Source organism: Trachurus japonicus, chromosome 13, assembly GCF_045865225.1.
Source record: "Trachurus japonicus isolate A0001 chromosome 13, Traja_1.0".
In the NCBI taxonomy this organism is placed as follows: domain Eukaryota; kingdom Metazoa; phylum Chordata; class Actinopteri; order Carangiformes; family Carangidae; genus Trachurus; species Trachurus japonicus.
Window position 1 is genome coordinate 44250679 of NC_140919.1, and position 22059 is coordinate 44272737.

Consider the following 22059-nt stretch of genomic DNA (forward strand, 5'->3'; position numbering starts at 1 on the left):
GCACCATCATCATCATCTCATCTAATTCTCAACATATTTAATTTCTTCACAGAGGAACATTTTTGAACCCAGATGCATGACTTTGAGACAGGAGTGAAAGTTCATGTTAACATGTTGCCTAAAATAAAAAAAATTATATGTGAAAAATAAGTGTGCAGCCTCCTGTCCCTGACTGTGCAGGCCACATGATCTTCAGGTCTCGAGAAACACTGTGGCCGCCGGAGTGCAGGTGCAGGGCAGTGAGTGTGATGGTCCATCAGACCAGGAAGAGTGGAAGCGAGACTGAGACACCCTGTCTGCCTCAGCCATCTAAGGCCGCGTTCAGACTGCAGGCATATCTGATTCAAATCTGATTCCTTCTCATATCCGATTTTTAGGGCTGACTGTCCACACTGTTTTTAGCAAGTGTCCAAATCGCATTTGGCTCTGTTCAGACTGGGCCACATTATTGACCTTTTTCATTGTGAATTAAATGTAATGACAAATTGTGACCTAAGAAGACAAATTATTAATTTTTAAATATCACAAAAATGCAAAACTAAAATGAATATAATATATAATAATATAATATAATATAGTTTATTTTACTGAAAAACACCTGGAAATGATAATTTCTTAAGTTTAACACTTTGTGGTGCAATAATTAAAAACCACCCATAGGGGGCGATAGGGAGCAAAAAGTGTGTATTCAGAAGTGTGGATTTTTTCTCAGTTTTGCATTTTTCTGAGGACCTCTCTGAAACTTAGAGAGAAGCATGTATACAGCCTCTAGAAGCCATTACAGTGAAAATCTAGTGAGGACCGGCCTAAATGTCCTCACTTCCCAAAATTGTCCTCACTCAAAAGGTTAAAAACCTTAGGTGGTCCTCACAATGATAGCTGTACAAACACACTCACACACACACACACACACACACACACACACACACACACACACACACACACACACACACACACACACACACAGGTAACCTAATGTGGTTACAGCTCCTCCATATCAGTGCTTATAGAAAGATGATCATGTGTCTGTCTGATCAGCTCTGTCTTGACCTTAAGATCGTGGGTTTGATTCCCATGTTGACAGAGATGGCAAAATCGGCAGTAGCCCCGTGGGCCTTTCAAAATTTCCCCAGAGGAAATTTTCTAGTTTGCTATTGCTATTTTGCTATTTTATTATATATAGTTTGTTCTTTATATTCTTATATGTTTTTATCGTCACTGTGTGTCTGTGTAATGCTGCTGCTGCACTGTTATTTCCAAACTTGGGATCAATAAAGTCTATCTATCTATCTACTACTGCAGTATTTCTAACAAAAAAGCACCTCGAATCAACTGGAAACTCTTGTTCTTTCACTTTCATTTTGCAACATCGACAGCTGGAAATCACACACTTTCCCTGAAACCACATGACCACAGCCCCCCCCCCCTCTCTCCTAGTCACTGCTGAGACATCAGAGCTGGGTGTAACCTCATGCATCAGCATACAGCAACAGGACAGCAGAGCAGAGGGGCTCCCTAAACAGGTGGGTGTACAGACAGATCAAAGGCATCTGTATTTTTTATTTTATTTTAATATTTTTTTATTGTGAGTATGAAGTCAGTGTAGTCTACATTAGAATTCATTATGAATGGGTGAGTTCTTTAGAGTCATTTTACAGTATATTACAGTCAACTAGCATCCATCATGTTGTTATGCAGATGTTGTTGTTGTTGTTGTTGTTAATGGTGGCAGAGACAGACAGTGTTTATTCTTCAGCAGGTCATCCTCCAACAATGTTACAGTAAGTCAAGCTGTCTTCTCTATAAGATGATCAAAATATTTGTTTTCATTTTGCAGAGATCAAGTATCCAGCTGTAACTTTGAGGTAGTCATGGATCGTGTTGTTTGTTATGGGTACGTATTTACTGACTTTACTGGACTGAAATTTCACACTGTCTGCTACTAAATTAAACCATTTCTGCAGTGCATAGTAGAGGGTTTGGCTCCACACTTGCATTTTATCATGATTATTTCTCATTTTTATTAATTAGAACTATTGAATTGAACTGGAATTTTAAGTACATCTGGCTAACAAACAACTTAACAATTTTGCATCAGATTATAATTTAGCTAATGGGTATGCGTTAGAAATTACTGTACTGGAATTTCACACCGTCTGGTGCTAAATTAAAGGGATAGTTCACCCAAAATTCAAATTACACTCATTATCTCCTCCCCCTCATGTGGACTAAGGGCTGGGAGAAGATTCAGAGTCCTCCGTGGCTTCTCTGAGTTACAGGGGGTCTCCGTGCAGCACTGCATGTCCATATGACGGTGGCGAACGGGGCTCACTTTTCTTTGTCCAAAAAGACAAACAAAAAACATCCAAATACCTCCACACAGCTCGTTTGTAATGTCCCTCTTGTATTGTATTGTATGTACTGGTATCTTGCGGGATTGGGGTCATTCCTATGTTCCCACAGCCCTATGTTCCCTCAGCCCTATGTTCCCTCATTTCTAACTTTTGTTGTCACTGAAAATTAGGCCCTATGTTCCCACAGCCCTTTGGTCCCACCATTGGTTGGGTTTAGGCAATGAAGAAAGGAGTTGGTTAAGTTTAGTAAAAAGACCAGGTAGAGGCTAGACAGGCCAGATAGACAGAGTCCAGATAGGTAGAGCAGTGATTTTCAACCCGTGGGAGGTCGTCAAGTGTGCCGTGGAAAATTATCTAATTTCACTTAATTGTTCTAAAAAAAATGTTGCGTTGGTTGCTGCAAGTAGTTGTGTGCCAGTTCAGTGCCAGTGTTGAGTGTCGGCGCTCTTCAATGCAGTGGCCGGCAGAGTAGTTAAATTATTTTTCTTGCCAGTAGGGGGCAGCAGGTAGCGCTATGATCTTGGCACCTTGTTTATTTAGGACAATAAAATAAGACAGTGATGCACGGAGTAAGTGGCGGCAAAATAAGTCGCGGCAATGAATAGATCCACGGTGGCGACACAGTAAACAGCTATGGATAAATATCTGAAAAGGAAAAGAACAGACTCCGAGCTCGGCCTCGGACAAAATCCTAACCCAGACGATGAACTGCCCAGTACAAGTGGTGACCACAACAAGACAGTAAAAACGGTGAGCTCGAGGCAATACAGTGACAGTTATCTTTCGTTTGGATTTACTTTCACCGGGGATCCTACTGCACCTATCCCGTTATGCTTGGTGTGTGGGGAAAAGCTATCGAACAGTGCTATGGTCCCAAGCAAGCTTAAACGCCATCTCCAAACGAAACACCCGTCCCTTCAAAATAAGAGCACGGACTATTTTGTTCGCATGCGTCAAAGCATGGAGAAACAGGCAACTTTAATGAGAAAAAACGTGAAGGTGTCTGAGAGAGCTCTCAAAGCTAGCTACTTAGTGGCTGAACTCGTAGCCAAATCAAAAAAGGCACACACTGTGGCAGAGACATTAATATTACCTGCCTGCAAAGCAATTGTGAATGAGATGCTCGGCCCTGACGCTGTTAAAGAAGTAGCCAAAGTTCCGCTCTCAGATAACACCATTGCCAGACGTATTGAGGACATGTCTGAAGATATCGAAAATATTGTTTTGGAAAAGTTACGCATCAGTGGGAAATTTGCGTTGCAGCTTGATGAATCCACTGACATAAGTGGACATGCTCAACTTTTGGCCAATGTGCGTTTTGTGGATGGAGACTCCATCAGAGAAAATTTTTTATTTTGCAAGACACTACCAGAAAGAACAACAGGAGAGGAAATATTTCGGGTCACATCAGAATATCTCGAACGAGGAGGGCTTCAGTGGGAAAACTGCACGAGCGTTTGCACTGACGGAGCAGCAGCCATGGTCGGGCGCACCAAAGGCTTCGTGAGCAGAGTGAGAGAGAAAAATCCAGATGTTCTTGTTACGCACTGTTTTTTGCACCGCGAGGCGCTCGTTGCCAAGACTTTACCAGCAGACCTTGCTCCTGTGTTGGATGATGTTGTGCGCATGGTGAACTTTGTCAAGACAAGACCTCTGAAAAGCCGCATATTTGCGTCTTTATGTGAAGAAATGGGAGCAGAGCACACAGCTCTGTTGCTCCATACGGAGGTCCGATGGCTCTCGCGCGGGAAGGTGCTGGCCCGTGTGTATGAGCTGCGGGAGGAACTAAAAGTGTTTTTGACCGATGAGAGGTGTGATGAGGCAAAGCTGCTTTCAAGTGATGTGTGGTGTTCAAAACTGGCATACATGGCAGATATATTTCAGCATCTGAATGAACTGAACACACGAATGCAAGGTCGAAATGAAAACCTGCTCACAAGCACAGATAAAATAAATGGATTCCGTTCAAAGGTGCACCTCTGGAGACAGCATCTGGAAAGGGCCAACCTTGACATGTTCCCCCTCACCAAGAAATGGGAAGGAGATGTCAACACTGCTGCACTGTGTGAGACAATTGGCAAACATCTGAAAAACCTGGAGGAGAAGCTGTCATTTTATTTCCCCTCGACCTCCAGTGAATGCCTTGACTGGGTCAGGGACCCATACAGCTCAGCAACAGTTTTTGGAAAGGACATGACTTTGCAGGAGCAGGAGGAACTAACTGAACTAAGACAAGATCGTGGGTTAAAGCTAAGCTTTGCTGATCTACCTTTGGACAGATTTTGGTTGAATGCTGCCAAGGAGTTCCCCATTCTGGCAAACAGAGCCATTTCAACATTGCTCCCATTTTCCACAACATATCTATGTGAGTTGAGCTTCTCAAGCATGACAGCTATAAAAACTAAAAAGAGAGAGAGACTAAGAGCTGTTGAGGAGGAGCTTCGTGTGTGCCTTTCTTCAGTACCTGCCAGGATAACAGCTTTGTGCTCATCTAAACAGGCCCAGATTTCACACTAAGTGAGTAAAAAACCATTTGAGGGAATAAATGTGTATTTTATATACTGTATTTGGCTCCATGTGATATTCTGTAACAATTTTGGTTGGTGGTGTGCCTTGGGATTTTTTCAATGTAAAAAGTGTGCCGTAGCCCAAAAAAGGTTGAAAAACACTGAGGTAGAGAGAGTCCAGAGGGAACATAGGGCTGTGGGAACATAGGCACGCTCCCGTGGGATTTGCACTGACACCCGGACACTGGGAGCTTCCGCTACAAACAAGCTTAAAATATAGACTTTTTTTCAGAACAATTTCTCATGTTGGAGCTTCAATCCAAGAAAATTTGAATTTTGGGTGAACTATCCCTTTAAACCTGCTATGCCTGCTGTACGTCAGAGAGAGTTTGGTTTTACACTTTAATTTTATCATGGTCATTTCTCATTTCTTTTAATGAGACATTGAATTAAACTGGAGTTTTAAGTACATCTTTGGTGAATGAAGCATCACTCTGCTCAGCTCCTTCTGTTGAGAAACTAAGCTTGAACCTTTATCAACATCACAGGTCTGCAGGGCAGCATGTGGAGCTGAGGCGTCTGGCCCAGGCGCTGGTTGTACCACTGAAGCATGGACTCTCCTCCTTCATCACTGTCTCAGAGCTCCTCCTCAGTGTTAAAGCAGACATAGTCGTTCCTGGATGCCAGACCTTTGATGATATCAGACGACAGATTGAGAACATGAAGCGGACGATGGAAGAGTCAGAGAGCTCGGCCCAAACGGAGCTTCAGCAGGTGGATAGGGAAACCGAGACCCTCACTGTGGAGCAGGGTCGGTTAGCACAGCAGAAAAAACAGAAAACTGATGAGTTGAAATGTTTGAATATAAAGCTGTCGTCACTCCAGTCCACTCTAAACCGGTACAAAGCAGATCTAGAGACAGAGAAGAGAAACCTGCGCTCAGCAGAAAGCACCCTGAGGGACATGAGAGCAAAGAGGGACAGTGCACAGACAGTGCGAGACGTCGGGATTGGTCTCTCGTTTATCCCATTTGCGTGGTGGATTGCAGGTAAGTAAATACAGCAGGTTATTAGTATACTGGTTATTTTAAACATCATCAAATGATTACTGTATGTTCATTTCATTTACAGATATCTTTAAAGGTTGAGTCTGGAGTTTTGTGCCCAAAAATAAACATTAGACTTGTACAAATGAAATCCGTCTTAATCATCACTTATGGGCTTCTAGTCCTGTGTGGTGGGGGCTGTGTCTGCAGCCCCCCCCCTGCCTGTATTTTGGTCTTTTGCTGTTTTGTGGACGTGTATGGGTGGAGAGCGATTGAGTCGATATCTATGGTGAGAGAGTCTGTGTTTTGTCTCCAGCCAATGACGGAGCTCAGGTGAAGCTATGTGCAGCAGAGTAGGAGGGCTGGGGCTGCTAGCCACACTAGCTGTCTCTGATGCTAACGAGTGCTAGCAGCTAGCATGTCTCTCTCTCTCAGCAGCAGCAGTCAGGACAACTAAGTAAAAGAAATACAGTCTGAGTGAAGCGCTGGAGCCTCGGACCGATTCCCCACCGTCACCGACACTGGTAACAAGTATTAGGGCCGTTGTAGTGAGCTAGCTCGATGCTAACTTCGGCTAGCGGTAGTGGTTAGCATCCGCCGCTAACACCGTCTTCCCAGCTCACCACAACGGCATAAAAACACAACACGGAGGCTCCCGGTGTTGGCGAATGGTCGGCTAATCGGCCCACGGCTCCAGCGGTTCTTTCAGACTGTATTTCCTTTCCTCTGCGGTCCTGACAACAGCTGCTGTCTGGAGCAGGAGGTTACTAGTGATGGGAATTCGTTCTTTTGGCTCGGCTCACTAAAAAGAGCCGGCTCTTTCGGCTCCCAAGTGGCTCCTCAGATTTTCTGTTGTAAATGTGTAAAATGAATTACTAATGTAAAAGGGTTAGAGTGCTACAAAAATAAATGATAAAGTAGGCCTATAAAAAACAAAGTCCCATCCAGGGCTGCAGACTAACTTTTCTTTTGCACTTGTGGATGAACACTTCTCATGTGCTTGTGCAGGTCGTCGTCGAGCCTGCTCCATAGGAGATTTCCACCTTGCACAATCTACACTCTGCCTTTGAACTGCTTACTGCTTATTTAAATCAAACCACGAGAGAATCCGGTCAATTTTCAAAATAAAACACATTCGGAACAGCGGCCCCTCGGAAGGAATTTTCGGAGTGGCAGACCGTCGGAATGGCGGTCCTTCGGAATGGGGGTCGCTAGGGGTGTCAACAATAATCGATTCGGCGATGCATTGCAATGCGGGACATGCACGATTCAGCATCGTTGCGGCAACGTGCCATAATCGATTATGTCACTGTTTATTTTCTGGCCCCAAATAAAGTTGTGAAGTTTCAATTACCTCCGGGGGCGTTTCCGGAGCAACGACATGCGCAGCCTGTAGCTACATGCTAAGCAGCAGCACCAGCAGTAGCAGTGTTGCTGCTGGCTTTCTTTTTCCTTTTTTTTTTTTCACCCGCGGTCGGGTTGAGAATTAATAAATTAACGCTCGTTAGTCCGGCCGTGTTGGGTCCGAGACTCAACAAGCCGGTCGGGTTTTACCGTTACTACAGGCAGTAGTTTTACCGTCACTACAGGCAGTAGTTTTACCGTTACTACAGGTAGTAGTTTTACCGTCACTACAGGCAGTAGTTTTACCGTCACTACAGGCAGTAGTTTTACCGTCACTACAGGCAGTAGTTTTACCGTTACTACAGGTAGTAGTTTTACCGTCACTACAGGCAGTAGCCCGTTATCACCAATAAACACAGTAGAGGAGGGTGAGTGACTGAGCTCAGGCTGGGGGGTCTCTGATGCAGAGAGACCTGCCGTGCCGTGCCATGTAAAATACAACAACAAAAAGTGTCACGACTTCCTGTATCTGGCCCTTCAAAATAAAAGCCCCATAGTCTTTCATATAGTTCAGTCACATTGATTTTCTATGGCTCCAAAGGTTTGTTTGTTTTTTCCTGCAACCAATCGACCAATTAAATTTTTGGGGGCAGCCCTAGAAGTGATTTATGTTTTCTTTTTCAGGTTTGAAAATCCCATATCCAATACCTGTACCATTCAATTTTATTTCATTTCATTACATTTATGTCAAAGATACAGGAGAGTGATAATACATAGCAGCCGATAAAATCTGTTGTTCAATATTTCATGACTGATGAAAAATTTGCCGTGTTGTGTGCAGTAGAATTTTGATGCATTGCAATGCATCGTAGAATCGAATCGAATCGAATCGTTACCTGCTGAATCGTAATCGAATTGAATCGTGAGGGCAGTGCCAATGCACACCCCTAGGGGTCGCCCCCCGTCACTGCCCTACCAGTCCATGTGCCTGTGTGTGTGAGTGCCCGCGCCAGCGAGAGAGAGAGAGAGAGAGAGGTGCTGCCACAGGCTCGTGCTGGATGCGCTGGTTGATAAGTTTCGTTTTTACCCCCCCTCCCCCATCGACCTGTGGCTTTCACCACAACAAGCAGAGGAAGAAAAAAACTAAAACGGCTCCCAATGAGGAGCCGGCTCCCGTCGTTCACTTCAAAGAGCCGGATCGTTGGTGACCGACACATCACTAGAGGCTACACAGCTTTAGGCTCATGTATGCTCCACGTACGGACGTAATTGTACGCGTCAGTTTCAAACGTTGTTACCGTCACTGCTCACATACTTTCATGCGTCCTTTACGTTGGCATAGATGTTATCCAATACATCCACTAGGGGGCAGCGCAGAGTCAAACGTTTTTGACAACAAACATGGCGACTATGGTAAAGGTAAAGGTACTTTATTAGTCACATATACAGCTAGTACAGTGAAATTCTTTCTCTGCATTTAACCCATCCCTGAGGAGCAGTGGGCAGCCGCGGTGCAGCGCCCGGGGACCAACTCCAGATTATGAGCCAGTGCCTTTGGTCAGGGGCACTGACTGGAGGATTAACCTAGCTGACATGTTTTTAGTGGTGGGGGAAACCGGAGCACCCGGAGGAAACCCACGCAGACACGGGGAGAACATGCAAACTCCACACAGAAAGGACCTGGGCGGCCCGGGATTCGAACCCAGGACCTTCTTGCTGTGAGGCAACAGTGCTAACCACTGTGCCACCGTGCCGCCATGGAGGAGGTCTTGATTATGTACATAATAAACAAAAGAAGTAAACGGGCTCGTTGTAAGAGGCGGTGGTCGGTAAGGCCGTTAAATTCATCGCGGCAGGAGGACGGAGAATTTTTCTCTCTCGTCCGTCCGATGCGATCTATGGACACAGAGCGCCACTTCCAGTATTTTCGGATGTCGGCTGGGGCGTTCGATGACTTGCTGCGCCGGGTGGCCCCTCACATCCAGCACAAACCATCACACAGCGCGCCTGTGAGTGTGGCGGAGAGGCTTGCTGTCACCCTGCGCTACCTTGCCACAGGAATGAGCCAGCAAGCTACAAGCTGGGTACCGCAACTGTGAGCTGCATAGTCAGGGAGGTGTGTGCTGCCATATGGACTGCGCTCAAAGACGAGTTCGTGGCTTTTCCACAGGGGGAACAGTGGGAAGGGATCAGGAGAGAGTTTTGGGAGCTGTGGAACTATCCAAACTGTATCGGGGCGATAGACGGCAAACACGTCAGGGTGAGAGCACCAGCCAACAGTGGGAGTAGTTTTTTTAACTACAAGGGTTTCTTCAGCTTCATCTTAATGGCAGCCTGTGATGCAAAATACAAATTTAGATACATTGACATCGGAGCTTACGGGAGAGACAGTGATGCGGGGGTCTTCTCGAGGAGCCACTTTGGATCCCAGCTCATCAAAGGCAGGCTTCCTCTCCCACCCCCAGCTCCTCTGCCTGGGACTGAGATCATCACTCCAGCTGTGTTTCTTGGGGATGAAGCATTTCCGCAGAAAGTAAACCTGATGCGACCCTATCCAGGTCAGTAAACCCTACACATCACAACACTACAGTACAGAGAGACACAATATTGTCTTTTTAAATATTTATTGATTTACAATATTTATTAATTAAACCAGGTTTATAGTATAGCATAGTGTATTGTGGCATGCTACTCTTTTACTTCACTGTTATATTTGTGCTATTGTCTGCAGAAATGTATCCAGCATAATATATCATTGATTATGATTTAGGTTAGGGTTTAATTTAGGTTTTAGTTTTTGGCATTTATTGATCATTTGTGATTTTTTTTCCCCTCTTAAGTATTTGTCCCAGAAAACAAATGACCATGCATCTTGTAACAGCAATATTCTTTTTACAGGGTTGCACCTCACAGCTGATCAGCGAACCTACAATTACCGGCACTCCAGGGCCAGGAGAGTTATAGAGAACGCTTTCGGCATACTTGCAGCAAGATGGCGAGTCTTTGGAAGGGCTCTGGAGTGTCCAGTTGAAACTGCACAGGATGTCACAAAGGCATGCGTTGCTCTGCATAATTATCTTTGTGATGCAGATCAGTTCCAGCCAGAAACCGAAAGGTGCATTGCTCCTGTACTGATGGACACAGAGGGTGCACCTGGAGAATGGCGACAGGCGACTCAAGGAGACACTAACCTTCTGGACTCTCAGCGCTTAACTCAAGCCAGAGCAGCACAGGATGGCATGGCTGTGTGTGATCTACTCAAAGACTACTTCCTGACCGATGAGGGAAGGGTTACTTGGCAGGATGCTGTCGTCCAACGAGGAAGATTACATTAAAAGGTAATGACATATGTTCTGTCTTGTCTCTATAAACTGGATAAATTTTGAATAAAAAAAAAAAAAAAAAAAAAAAAAAAGGCAATGACATACACAGAAAGAGCCCAGTAAAAAACTTTTATTCACTGGCAAATTACAAAAGATAACAGTGTAGTAATCTACTGTTACATGAAACACACTACATATACACCATACATAAAACAGTGTGAGCTCATGTAAACGATTCAAAATGAGCACTAGAACAATGAAGTGCACAAATCTGTGGGCTCATGTAAACAATTCATGACAGAATGTGAGCCCCACAAAAATTCAATACTGCAAAAAGTGTTAACAGTGTTACCTCATGTAAACAAAAGATAAAGTGCAAATGAATTATCATTCAGGAAACAGACAGTCCATCATCTGGAACATATGGGACTTATTTTAACCACTGTGAAGTCTGTGTCCAACCTTGTCACAGACACAAAAACTGCATGTCTATATTGTTTACCCATAACAAAGCATCAGCTGCTGTATTTCTTTTACGAGCCGCTTGGCGTCATGTTCAGGAAGTTGTAGCAAAAAGCTGTTTAGGTAGGTTGTGAAAGTTGTGAACATGTTTTTGTTTTCCTGAGTCCAGCCTCTGGGGTAGTGCAGCATCAACTGGAGTTAGTTCCTCACTTCGCTTCCTCTTTTTTTTCTCATGTGATGTCCCAGTTGGACTAGGAGCTGAAGAGGGGCTTGTCACATCAGAGGAGGATTGTGTACCAGAACTTGATGCAGGTGAAGGAGGATGAGTGACAGTGTGCACACTTGAAGTACTGGCCTCTCCGTCATCTTCTGATGGCTAGAACAGAGAAGCCACATGTAAAGAGTGTACAGTAAAGGTGTACAGTAACAATTTCTCCTCCTCTAGCCCTCAGCTACCACCACATTTGTTTGTTTTTGCACTTCCCTACTTTCATGTTTTTAAAGATGTAGGCAAATCTATTTTGGTAAATCTTTCGGGAGTGTGCCTATGTTCCCACAGCCCTATGTTCCCTCAGCCCTATGTTCCCACAGCCCTATGTTCCCTCAGCCCTATGTTCCCTCATTTCTAAGGTTTTTTTTTCTTTCCAAATTTAGGCCCTATGTTCCCACATTTCCTTTATGATCAATTTGCATCAGATTTTATCCCCATTTCTCCCAATGTGGTAGTTAATTACACCCAACCTATTATCCAGTAGCAGTTGACTACAGATGTAATGTAGCTTTTAGCTAAATCTGGGAACACAGGGCTGACCCCTTCCAACACCGCTACTCCAACAGAGGGTTGAGTGACGAACCCTTTTACCGAAATTAAACCCACCTCCATGAGTTAGTGCAATTTAGACAACACACTTCTACAGTAGTACAAATAGTGTTAGTAGTAGTAAACGAAGCATTAGAAAGTTTGTAGGTCATGGTGCAAAGGACCCCAGGTTGAAATAACTCTGAATCATCCCTTTAAAATAAAAATGACTTGACTTAGTTTCATTTTGAGAAAATTCTTAGAAATAAGAAAAATCTTAGAAATGAGGCAACATAAACCTGAGGGAACATAGGGCTGAGGGGACATAGGGCTGTGGGAACATAGGGCTGAGGGAACATAGGGCTGAGGGAACATAGGGCTGAGGGAACATAGGGCTGTGGGAACATAGGGCTGAGGGAACATAGGGCTGAGGGAACATAGGGCCTAATTTTCAAAATTTTCAGTTAAAGTTTTTTTCTTAGAAATGAGGGAACATAGGGCTGTGCGATCATTGGGCTGTGGGAACATAGGGCTGACCCCAATTTTTCAATGAAGCTTATATCAAAGACTGTGGAAATAATACATTAATGAACTTTAAAATGGCAAAAACCTAATCGTTTGTTTTAAATAATGAATCTGTTTTCATTTTAAATATAACGTTATATGTAGTTACTGTAGATCTACAATCTATGTATTCAGCGATTGCAGTTGCAGTCAAGAGTCCAGCTACTTTCCAAATAAAACACATTTAAAAAAGAGAAATCCGTACCAAGTCATTTTTTGGGTAGTTGGTCGCCGTTGCTCGATGGTTGATAAAGGGTTTAAGCCATCCAAGGCGCCGGAGGATCGGGTGATCCTGCGACCCGTCAGCAGCATCCCCACTCCGCTTGCTGGCCGACTTGTTGTGGGCGCGAACAAATCTGTCCCTCACCTGTCGCCACTTCTCTTTCACCACGGTCCACGGGACATTAAGTTCTCTACCGATCTCCTCCCAGCTGTTTTGAACCAAATGTTTGTCCCTGTGTCCCGGCGAACTCACATCAAAAATGTGGCAGTAATTCCTTACCAACTCACATAGTCTCTCTTCAAAAAGTTCAGCCATCGTGTGTCGTCTTCTTCTTCTTCTGTCTCACACTGGATCTAGGCTCCGTATCGGGTAGTGACGGCAACAGCGCCCCCACGGTTTCCGGTGGTACTGCTCCGTTTGGTCCGTATCCATAAGCTTTGTGGAAACGGACGAAATGAACGCAGAGTACGGACGAAAGGCTCCGTCCGTATCCATATGCGTATTTAACGTTGAGCATAAATGGGCCTTTAGCCCGAGAGGAGGGGCCCAGTTTCAATGTTTTGCTTACAAACTGCAACGAACAAAACTCCAGATACTACCTTTAAATGAAATGACAAAGGGGACTTAGTAGTGTAGGTTTTTCCCCACAATGAACATTACAAGTGTTTTTTTTGTTTGTTTTTTTACATTAATTATTAACTATTTTCATTTCAGGACCAATTATTATTGGTGTTGGTCAAGCGGACATGAACCAGGCCTCTTGTGCTGTGGACACAGCTCGTCGGGAGGTGAATAGCTGTGAATCTCAAGTGAACTCATCTTCTAACGATGTGCAGCGCTACGATTCCTTGATCAGTCAAGCTGATCGTGACATCACAGCAGCTGACGATAAGATTCACGAGACAGAAGCCAAACTTCGTGACATGTCCGAGAAGCGGAGGGTTGTTGCCGATATTCAGGGTGAAATGAGACGAGTGGTCGGTCAGCTGGGGCGGCTGAGCGGGGTGGGGAGCGTGGCCGAGCTGCAGACCCAACACCTGATCCTGCTGGAGCCTGTGATGAAGGTGATGGAGCAGATGACCACAGTACTGGCTCAGATCAGTGGAAACGAGCTGGGTCTACCGAGCCTGATGGAGCACATGAAGAGGAACCAAAGAAAACTCAGAGAACTGGCTGACACCAATAACAGTGCAGCTATTAATGATTACATATGATTACAGATCCCTCTCCATCTGTGCTTCAACATAGTTCACTGTTTGTGTTTGTTGTTACCTCAGACCCCCCCCCTAATAGACATGTACATTAATTCAACTGACAGCAACTGCACTGCTGTGATATGTGTGGCGGCCTGGGAAAACCCGTCGGAAGTCACTGACGTGCTATTGTGGCAAATAGCTAAAATAGGTGGAAAAGTACTATTTCCAAGATTTTGATGTGACCGATCCATCAAAATGAGTCACAGTGACCCAAATTTCAAAGTTGAGATTTTGGTATCAATGGAAAGATTAGAAAATGTTTTGTTGACATTTTGTAAAACATGTGCAAGCGTCAGTTTAGCATCTGTTTCCCTACCCATCCCTTCTCGTCATAGAGGCACCATTCAATGACCGTTTCTATGGGTTTTCCATGTTATCGGCTGATTATCTAAAAATAGAACGTTGCGACTTCCGACTCATTTTGATGGAACGGGTCACATTTTGTGTGATTCTGGTACTTTGAACTCAGAAATTATGTGTTGATGTTTTGTAAAACATGTGTAAGTGCCGATGATAAGCTTGGTCCGCTTGCAACCGTCATATGGACATGCACTGCTACGCCGAGACCCCCTGTAACTCAGAGAAGCCACGGAGGACTCTGAAACTTCTCCCAGCCCTTAGTCCACATGAGGGGGAGGAGATAATGAGTTTACAATTTTGATTGAACTATCCCTTTAAAGCCATTTCTCTCACTTTTCAGTTTTTTGGTCATAATAGATTAAAATGCCCATAACTTTTGATCTGAGAGGGCTATCCCAGTTATTCAAACAGTTATGAATGGCTGAAAACTTCTAGTTTATGGAAATATAAGAAAATGAAAATGTGAAAAGCCCACCATGTGAAGGGTTTTCCCAGGCCACCACACATATGACAAATAGTTTAGGAGTGAAAAGATTCTGATGTAGTTTAACCCTTTCATGCATGGAGATCACTACAGTGTACAGCTGTTTTAAAGTGTTTTTTCACTATGCTTACGAATGTTGAGGGAACAGATCCAATAGATTTCTTCATGCATCTTTTCACCCAGGATATAATCGATGATATTGTAAACAATACAAACCTGTACACTGTCCAGAAAGGAAAAGACAAGCTGGCATTGACCTCAGAGGAGTTCAAAACATTTCTTGGAATGAATATGGTATTATCATATGTCAGATACCCACGATCCAGAATGATGCTTTGACAGGAAATACTACGACTGCTATAAGATACTATGAGGAGAGAAGATGCTCAGTTCAGAGACTTGACAGGAATATGATAAACACCAGCTCGTCAAGATACTGTGAGCATCTACACTCAGTTCAGAGACTGTTACTTGTGTCACACTATCCTCAGTTCAGAGAGAATAAATATTTATTTGGTAACCTTGTTTTTACATCTCTAGAGATGAATAAAAACGCTTAGTGAAAAAAAAAATCTTAATTGACTGAATTGAGTTTATCAATAGAGCTCAAATAGAGAAGGCTAAAGGGTAGTGGAGGAACCACTATTCCAAAATAATACCATATTACATCTGTATAACTAAATTACAACTACACCTACATAACTACCATGTTATTACATTAATGTAACGTAAAATGTAATGTTTGTCACAAACCATGAATGGTCATAAGTTACTACCAAAAAAAAAGAAAATGCTTTAACTGCACAAATGTTTCACAATATACAAACATGTGCAGATTAAATTATTGCCACCACTGCACAATAAAATGTTTCAACTGGTATTGTCAACTGGTTTCTGTTACTTCATATGTGTAGAATAATACAAGATCATGCTTTCATTGTGGCCAGTTCTCTTTCTGTGATGAGGTCTTGTAGTTTTGAAATCTGACCAATAGATCAAATTCAACTTTGACTTTATTGTGTATTCTGTTTGATTTAGCCTTGGCCAATCTGAATCTCCTGCCCGAGGGTGGGAGGATGGAGAGTAGGATCAGGACACTGTCTGATATCCTGAGCCTTAGAGTTTATCCTCCTGCCAAAGACTGTAGGCAGATCAGGTAATGTGACACCTGTTATTGTGCTGGCAACTTTAACCATGTGCTCCAGCCTCTCTTTTATCTCCTAGTTTGAGGCTCCAGACCAGGAGATGATGGAAAGGTCAGGACGTGGTAAAACACTGACATCAGTTTGCTGCACACTCCAAAACCAGTTGAGCAATCGGAGGAAGTGCAGTCGCTGCTGGGACTTTTTTGTACACAATGTCCATGTTTTCATTAAAAGACGTCTCACTGTCAACGAGCACACCAAGGTACTTAAAGGGATACGCCAACATTTTTTTTTTTTGTGTCCTGCCTCACTCCCGAGTCCATGACCAGCAGATAGACACCATCCTTTCCACTGTGCGTGCAGTAACAAGGGAGATAGAGCCGTATCGCCCGTTACTGGGTGATTCTTTGTTTGCAGCAACATTTTGGTGTCATGACTTTTGAATTAATTATTTTATTACAACACTAATATGTTTAACAATAAGAAATGCATAATGGTCAAGCTCAGGGATGGATACAATTATGATTACAGGTTGTTTTCTTAAACATCGTCTCTGAATGTTTTCCACCCTGTTAGGGACATTTACATGTGGACCACCAATAGTTAAACATGTAAGTATTGATCAATAATTACTTTTTCTCAGAAAGAGCATGTCCCTTTTGCTATTCTTGAAACTGTAACAGATGATTTGGTTACAAACAGTATATGGCTGTTTAACCCATAATAACAGAAATAATGAAAAACATTTTGTATTTTTTTTTTTTTTATCTTAACTAACAGGGTGGAACGGATCATAACAGGGTGGAAAATCTTTGTTTCCGATTCTAAAATCTGATGATTTCCCCCATAGTCCTGCATTTTTGCCAATTTAGAATGACTGGAAATTCATGTAATAGAGTATTACAGACTACCTTAGCGCTAAAATCAAACATCATAACACTTTCACATCAAACATCATAACATTTCACATCAAACATAACATTTTGAACACTACATCAGCTCGTCAATTAATTAGCCGGTTGTAGAGGTATGTGTCTCCCATAATTCCTCTATTTCTCTTTTGATCCTAAACTGCTGTCTGTTGCTTTCACCAAATGACTCCCTTATGGGACACAAATAAGGGTTAGAGAGTCCGTGCAAGTGACAATTTTCAGTTTGAGGTAGCAGCTAAATATTTTATTTTGCATTATAGGAAAAAGTGATGCATCTTTTCTTTGTATTCTTGCTTCAGTGCTGTTGGGAGCTAGCTGAGTTCACTCAAAAGCTGGATCAGACTGAGGATGTGAGCAAAGAGAAACACTACACTACATCAGCTCTTCAATGAGTTTCCATATTGCAGGATGGAGCTGCAGGTACCTTTTGTTGAGGGCGTCTGGCTCCTCCATCAGGCAAAGTACCTCTGGTCGCCATGCTGTTGTGGCACCTTTCTTATCAGTCCCTCCAGGATTTTGCGGGCTTTTTTTGTGATCGTTGCGACCTAAAATGCCTGATTTTGTGGCCACATTTTGGAAAAATTGCGGTGCATGTTGCGATGTTTTAAGCGCTTTTGTTGCAATTAAATTGCGGGAGACAGCGAAAGTTGCAAAAAAAAGTTGCAGTTTTGTTCTGAATAATTAAAAATCAAAGGAAAATTGAAAATTTTGAAATGTCACAAAATAATGTGAGGTCCTGTTATACCAGCAATTTTCCACTTGTTAAGAAAGGCACAGGAAAATTACATAGAGTTGAAAGTTGTTTTACTTTTATTTAAAATGTCTGTTTAAAAATCGTGGTAAAAGAACAGTTTTAAAATGCCATTAAAACAGTCCAGTCTTTGAATAAAAAGGGGAGGGTGGCTACTCAAGTCCAGGGCCTTAGGATGGGGGAAGGGGCACCTGGCCGCCGGCTGCTCCGCTCCGGCCCTGCAGTGGCGCACTCACTGGATTCCCCCTCGGCGAGTGCTGCGGGGTTGACACAGCCTCGGGTGGTCAACCAGGACAACTCACACTCCACACGTTCAACTCAGCTTGTGTTCCTTTACTTATCACTTTGTGCACATTGTTGTATCAAGTTTCTTGCCGTCAGCCCAGCCACGCTGTTCCTCCGTGGACTCACTTTCAACCACCGCTCCGTCCAGACTCACTCTCTGCTGTGTAACTCGTGGAAAGCACCGACGATTGGTCCAATTTGTGGAAAAGTTGCGGTGATTGTACAAAATTGCAAGATTGCAAAAATTTGCGGGGATTTGCTGAATTTGCGTTAAAGCAGAAGTAAGTGATATATTTGTGTTAATCTAAGTCTTAAATAGTTATATCTTCCGACAGCAATCACTTACATAGAGTGTTTGGTCTGAAACACGGGTCTGTCAGTCACTCTGCTCTGCTCTGAGCCCGGGAGAAAACATTTATCGTATCCTACAGTTTTTATCCAATGAGGAGAGAGAACGTCATGCAGGGCTGTGTGTGCAGCCAAGGGACGCCGTGAATGTGGTGATGTAGCGACGAGGACTGTTATGGTGCGTTCAAGGAAACTCGTGTTTTTCCGACCGTGAAGTGGTACCAGTTCGATCTGGTACGAGTTCACGGGTCAGAAGTTACGAGTGGCCGTTATAGTGACTTTCACCGGTAAAACAGGTCGGAAAAACACGAGTGGGTTGCCTGGAACGCTACAAAGTCGTAAGTTGTGACTTGAAGCTGTAATTTACGATTTCAAAAGCCTGCCTGGAACGCAGCATTAGCCAAAACCACCGGATCGCTTATTTATTTATTTATTTGGTTCATTTCGGGCATGTCAATTAGTCATCATCATCACACATCATCTCAATCCAATTAATACAATACACATGACCGAAAGGGAAAGCGGGAGAAGCAAAAGCTTATCTAGTCCCGCCCCCAATACTCACATATTCATTTTTTCTGCATGTTACATTTTTGACATAACATTCTTCCAGTATTTTCAAAATTTAACAATTTGACATAACATTTTTTGTTTTTTTTTGTTTTGTTTTTTTAACATGACATTTCTCACTTTTTTCTTTTTTCAACATTTGACATTTTGACATAATGTGTTGCAGCGTTAGGCAGTATGTAGAGTTGAAGAAATTGAAGTCCAGCTCTAGATAGAGCATAAGGATTACGTGTGTGTCTGCACATGTGTCCAAAAATTTTTTTTTCCGTCATGAGCGAACAACAGTCTCTTCTTATTGCCAGGCATGTCACAAAAGTCACAAAGTCACAAGATGGTCCAATTGACAGAGAGCAAAGACTGGTGTGGTCCAATTGACAGAGAGCAAAAGTCCAGTGTATTGATTATTTGTTGGGATGGTGGGATGGTGTAGGAGCCCTTTTCGTGCCAATTCTTCTTTTTACTCATTCTCTGCGGTTTTCGTCGCCATTTCTCTCGATTTCCTCCCGAGTTTTGGCTATGTCAGCTCGCATCAGTGACACATACTCTGGGATTGCGGATATGTCGGACCGTATCCCGACCACAGCACTCCGAGTTGTTGCGTTATCCTCCCTCGCGTCGGTCTGCTCGGTGGCGATCTTTCTCATTTTCCGATACTGCATGTAGGCGCCAAAACCCAGGGCGATCATTCCAATTGTCATGAACGTGAAGATGTACACGTCCTCGACATCCTCCACATCCAGAGGGGCAAGGCAAAGGACTCTCCACTTCTCCCATCCATCCAGCATGTAGCCGGACATGAAGGTTCCGTCCGGGCATCTTGGCTCACCAGAGGCCGCACGCCTTGTTGAGAACACTCTGTCAATCGCATTCAGTGACCAGCTCAGCAAATCCATCGTGGACCAGTTGATTGGCGTTGGTGTGTCGATTAGCAGTTAGTTGAGTTCTTCACATGACTGATTTCTCACAATTAAATCACAGTTGCATTTGTGCCCCAATTTATCATCACCCTGTTGATACTCATTATAATAACATACTTCGTATTATAATAACATTCTACGTACAAACTGACATTGGCCTCTGGCCACACAAGTTTCTCTGGTTCATCAAATTGTTTTGGGAACACAATGTTTTTTGTTATTTCCCCTTACTTCTGCTTTAATTGTTGCGATCGCAACATCGCGAATTCCTGGAGGGACTGTCTTATGAGTTTCCTCACCAGATTCAGATCCAGGTTGCAGAATTGCCTCTTTTAAATTGAAGCATGGACAGTCTATCAGTCCTTGCTGTCTTTGGCAAAAACAGGTGATGTCCCTGTAGTGGATTTTCCCTTTGCAGCAACTGATCACCTGGTGGATCTTCATTGTTTCCCTCACCACAGTCAATGGGGGTACCCATGTAAAAATGACTAGTTAGTCAAAGTTCAGCTTCCACAGGCTTCCTTTGGACTACCCCAGAGGTCGGCAACCTGCTGCTCCGGAGCCACATGCGGCTTTTTCGTCACTCTGCTGTGGCTCTCGTGATTTAGAGAGGGCGAGCTAATTTTGGGGAGAAAAAAAACAAAACAAAAAAGGATAGGCTAAATAATGGTCATTCACTTGTTCATTGTAATAGTTATTTCTTTGGAGATTGAGGTGCTCATGTGATATTAAAATAAAACTTTTAATATTTTGTCCATCAGAATATGCATCACGTAGCCTAGGTTTTTTCCATAAAGTAAACATCGCACAGATGAGAGCTTGTGAAAATGAAAGTGTCGTAGAACCCGTGCAGTGAAGTTCAGAGGCAGTTATCACATTAACCAGGTGAGAAGAATTATTTGATGGGCTATTATTTTGAAAATATATATTTCTATATATGACAACACTGGCCATTCATGACCAACTGTAGGTGAAAAGAGCGAGTTTTGCGGGAGATACCGTCCTATGTAGAGGCTGCATTGCCGTGGCCCCCGTACGACAGACTCCAAGCTGCACTACAAGTGTCTGTGTGAGTATATGAGCATAATTACACCTATAAACAAGGTCCAGGTGTCAAAAAAACGGAATTCCCCTTTGAGGGTGCGCACATTCTCCCGTCAAGTTTGTTTTTTATAGATCACAACCTTGGTGTGGAATGTCACGTACGCCACTTTCAGCCCTGTTTTATGCCTACACAACGGTTATAAATGAGACCCCTGGTGATTTCGTTCTTTGTGTAAATCATCAACGAGTCAGTCTTAAGATTTATTGATGCTTTGGAACATTCTGTCCTATTTTATTGAAGCTGGTTCCTGCTTTCATCTCCTTTTATAACTTTATCGGGTATTTTATCTTTGGCTCCATCCATAGAAACACTAGTCCAACAAAGAGGACATGATTTGTACACCCTGAGAGCTTAAAAGCAAAAGCATAAGGCCTCACTGGCCACTGTTTTAATGACCTATCATGACTCAAATTATTTATAATCTTAAGTTATCAAATGTCTCATTTATTGCATTCTATTCAGCCATATTTCATGTATATTTCAAGTCACAATTCTGAGAAAAAGTCATAATTCTGAGTTTAAAGTCAAAATTCTGAGAAAAAAAAGTCAGAACTCACTTTTCCCCTATAGCGGCCCTAATTCTCTTCCGTACAGGTCATATATTTTAATATCAGACAATAAAAAACCATACTCGACACCGATCAAGGTCTTTAGACTGTGGTAATGTTCTCCTGATTGACCTTTGATTCTGTTAATGATTTGACTATAGTTTAATATTTGAATCTAGTTTGATGTCACTGTTCTGAGGATGTTTGTTTGGCCATTAAACTGTCTTGCACCATAACAGATTCAGATTTATCAGGTTAATATAGCAGCAGTAAGACCTTTATTTTGACATGTGTCAGTCCTCAGTCAGACATCAGGCTACAGATCCCCAACATCCACCATAGTCATAAACAGGTGGATGGTGTAACTATCTGGGAAACAGGCTTCATTGTTCATGTTTCATATGTCACGAGTTACAAATTCATTTAAGTTCATGAAGTAAGTAACAAAAAGTAAGGACATGTGTGTTTGGTAGATTATTTCTTTGTTGTAACAGTGCTTCTTGGAAATAAATCTTATAGTGTTGGAAAGCCTGTTTATTCCCCTTTTAAATGGTGCCACACTTGTAAGGAACATGCATTTGTGGGGTGAGCAGCAGAGCTAAGTATCTGGGTTGTGCCCATGAAAAATGTGCCAAATCTTCTCTGCCAAGTCAAACAGCTTAGTCTGCCATTGACTCATGTTTGGTGTTTGGTGGATTGGATGATTGAAATGTGAAGAAACAAGACGTATTGGCAAT

At 43.0% G+C, this 22059-nt stretch overlaps 2 protein-coding genes across 2 annotated transcripts in view; one reads left to right on the plus strand and one right to left on the minus strand.

Annotated features, from left to right (window-relative positions):
- The window catches only part of LOC146976706 (stonustoxin subunit alpha-like), a 160261-nt gene that overhangs the window by 111294 nt on the left and 26908 nt on the right, over nt 1-22059 (minus strand). The window lies entirely within an intron of this gene.
- On the plus strand, nt 1841-13835 carry LOC146976707 (uncharacterized). The gene is made up of 3 exons (XM_085794656.1): nt 1841-1894; nt 5410-5909; nt 13336-13835. Exons 1-3 carry the CDS (start codon nt 1872-1874, stop codon nt 13833-13835), a joined length of 1023 nt encoding a protein of 340 aa, XP_085650782.1. The 5' UTR covers nt 1841-1871.

Coding starts and splice junctions, on each gene's coding strand:
- LOC146976707 (XM_085794656.1), top strand. CDS start 1,872: ATGGATCGTGTTGTTTGTTATGG. Junction 1,895..5,409: donor GATCGTGTTGTTTGTTATGG/GTACGTATTTAC, acceptor TCAACATCACAG/GTCTGCAGGGCAGCATGTGG. Junction 5,910..13,335: donor ATTTGCGTGGTGGATTGCAG/GTAAGTAAATAC, acceptor TTTTCATTTCAG/GACCAATTATTATTGGTGTT.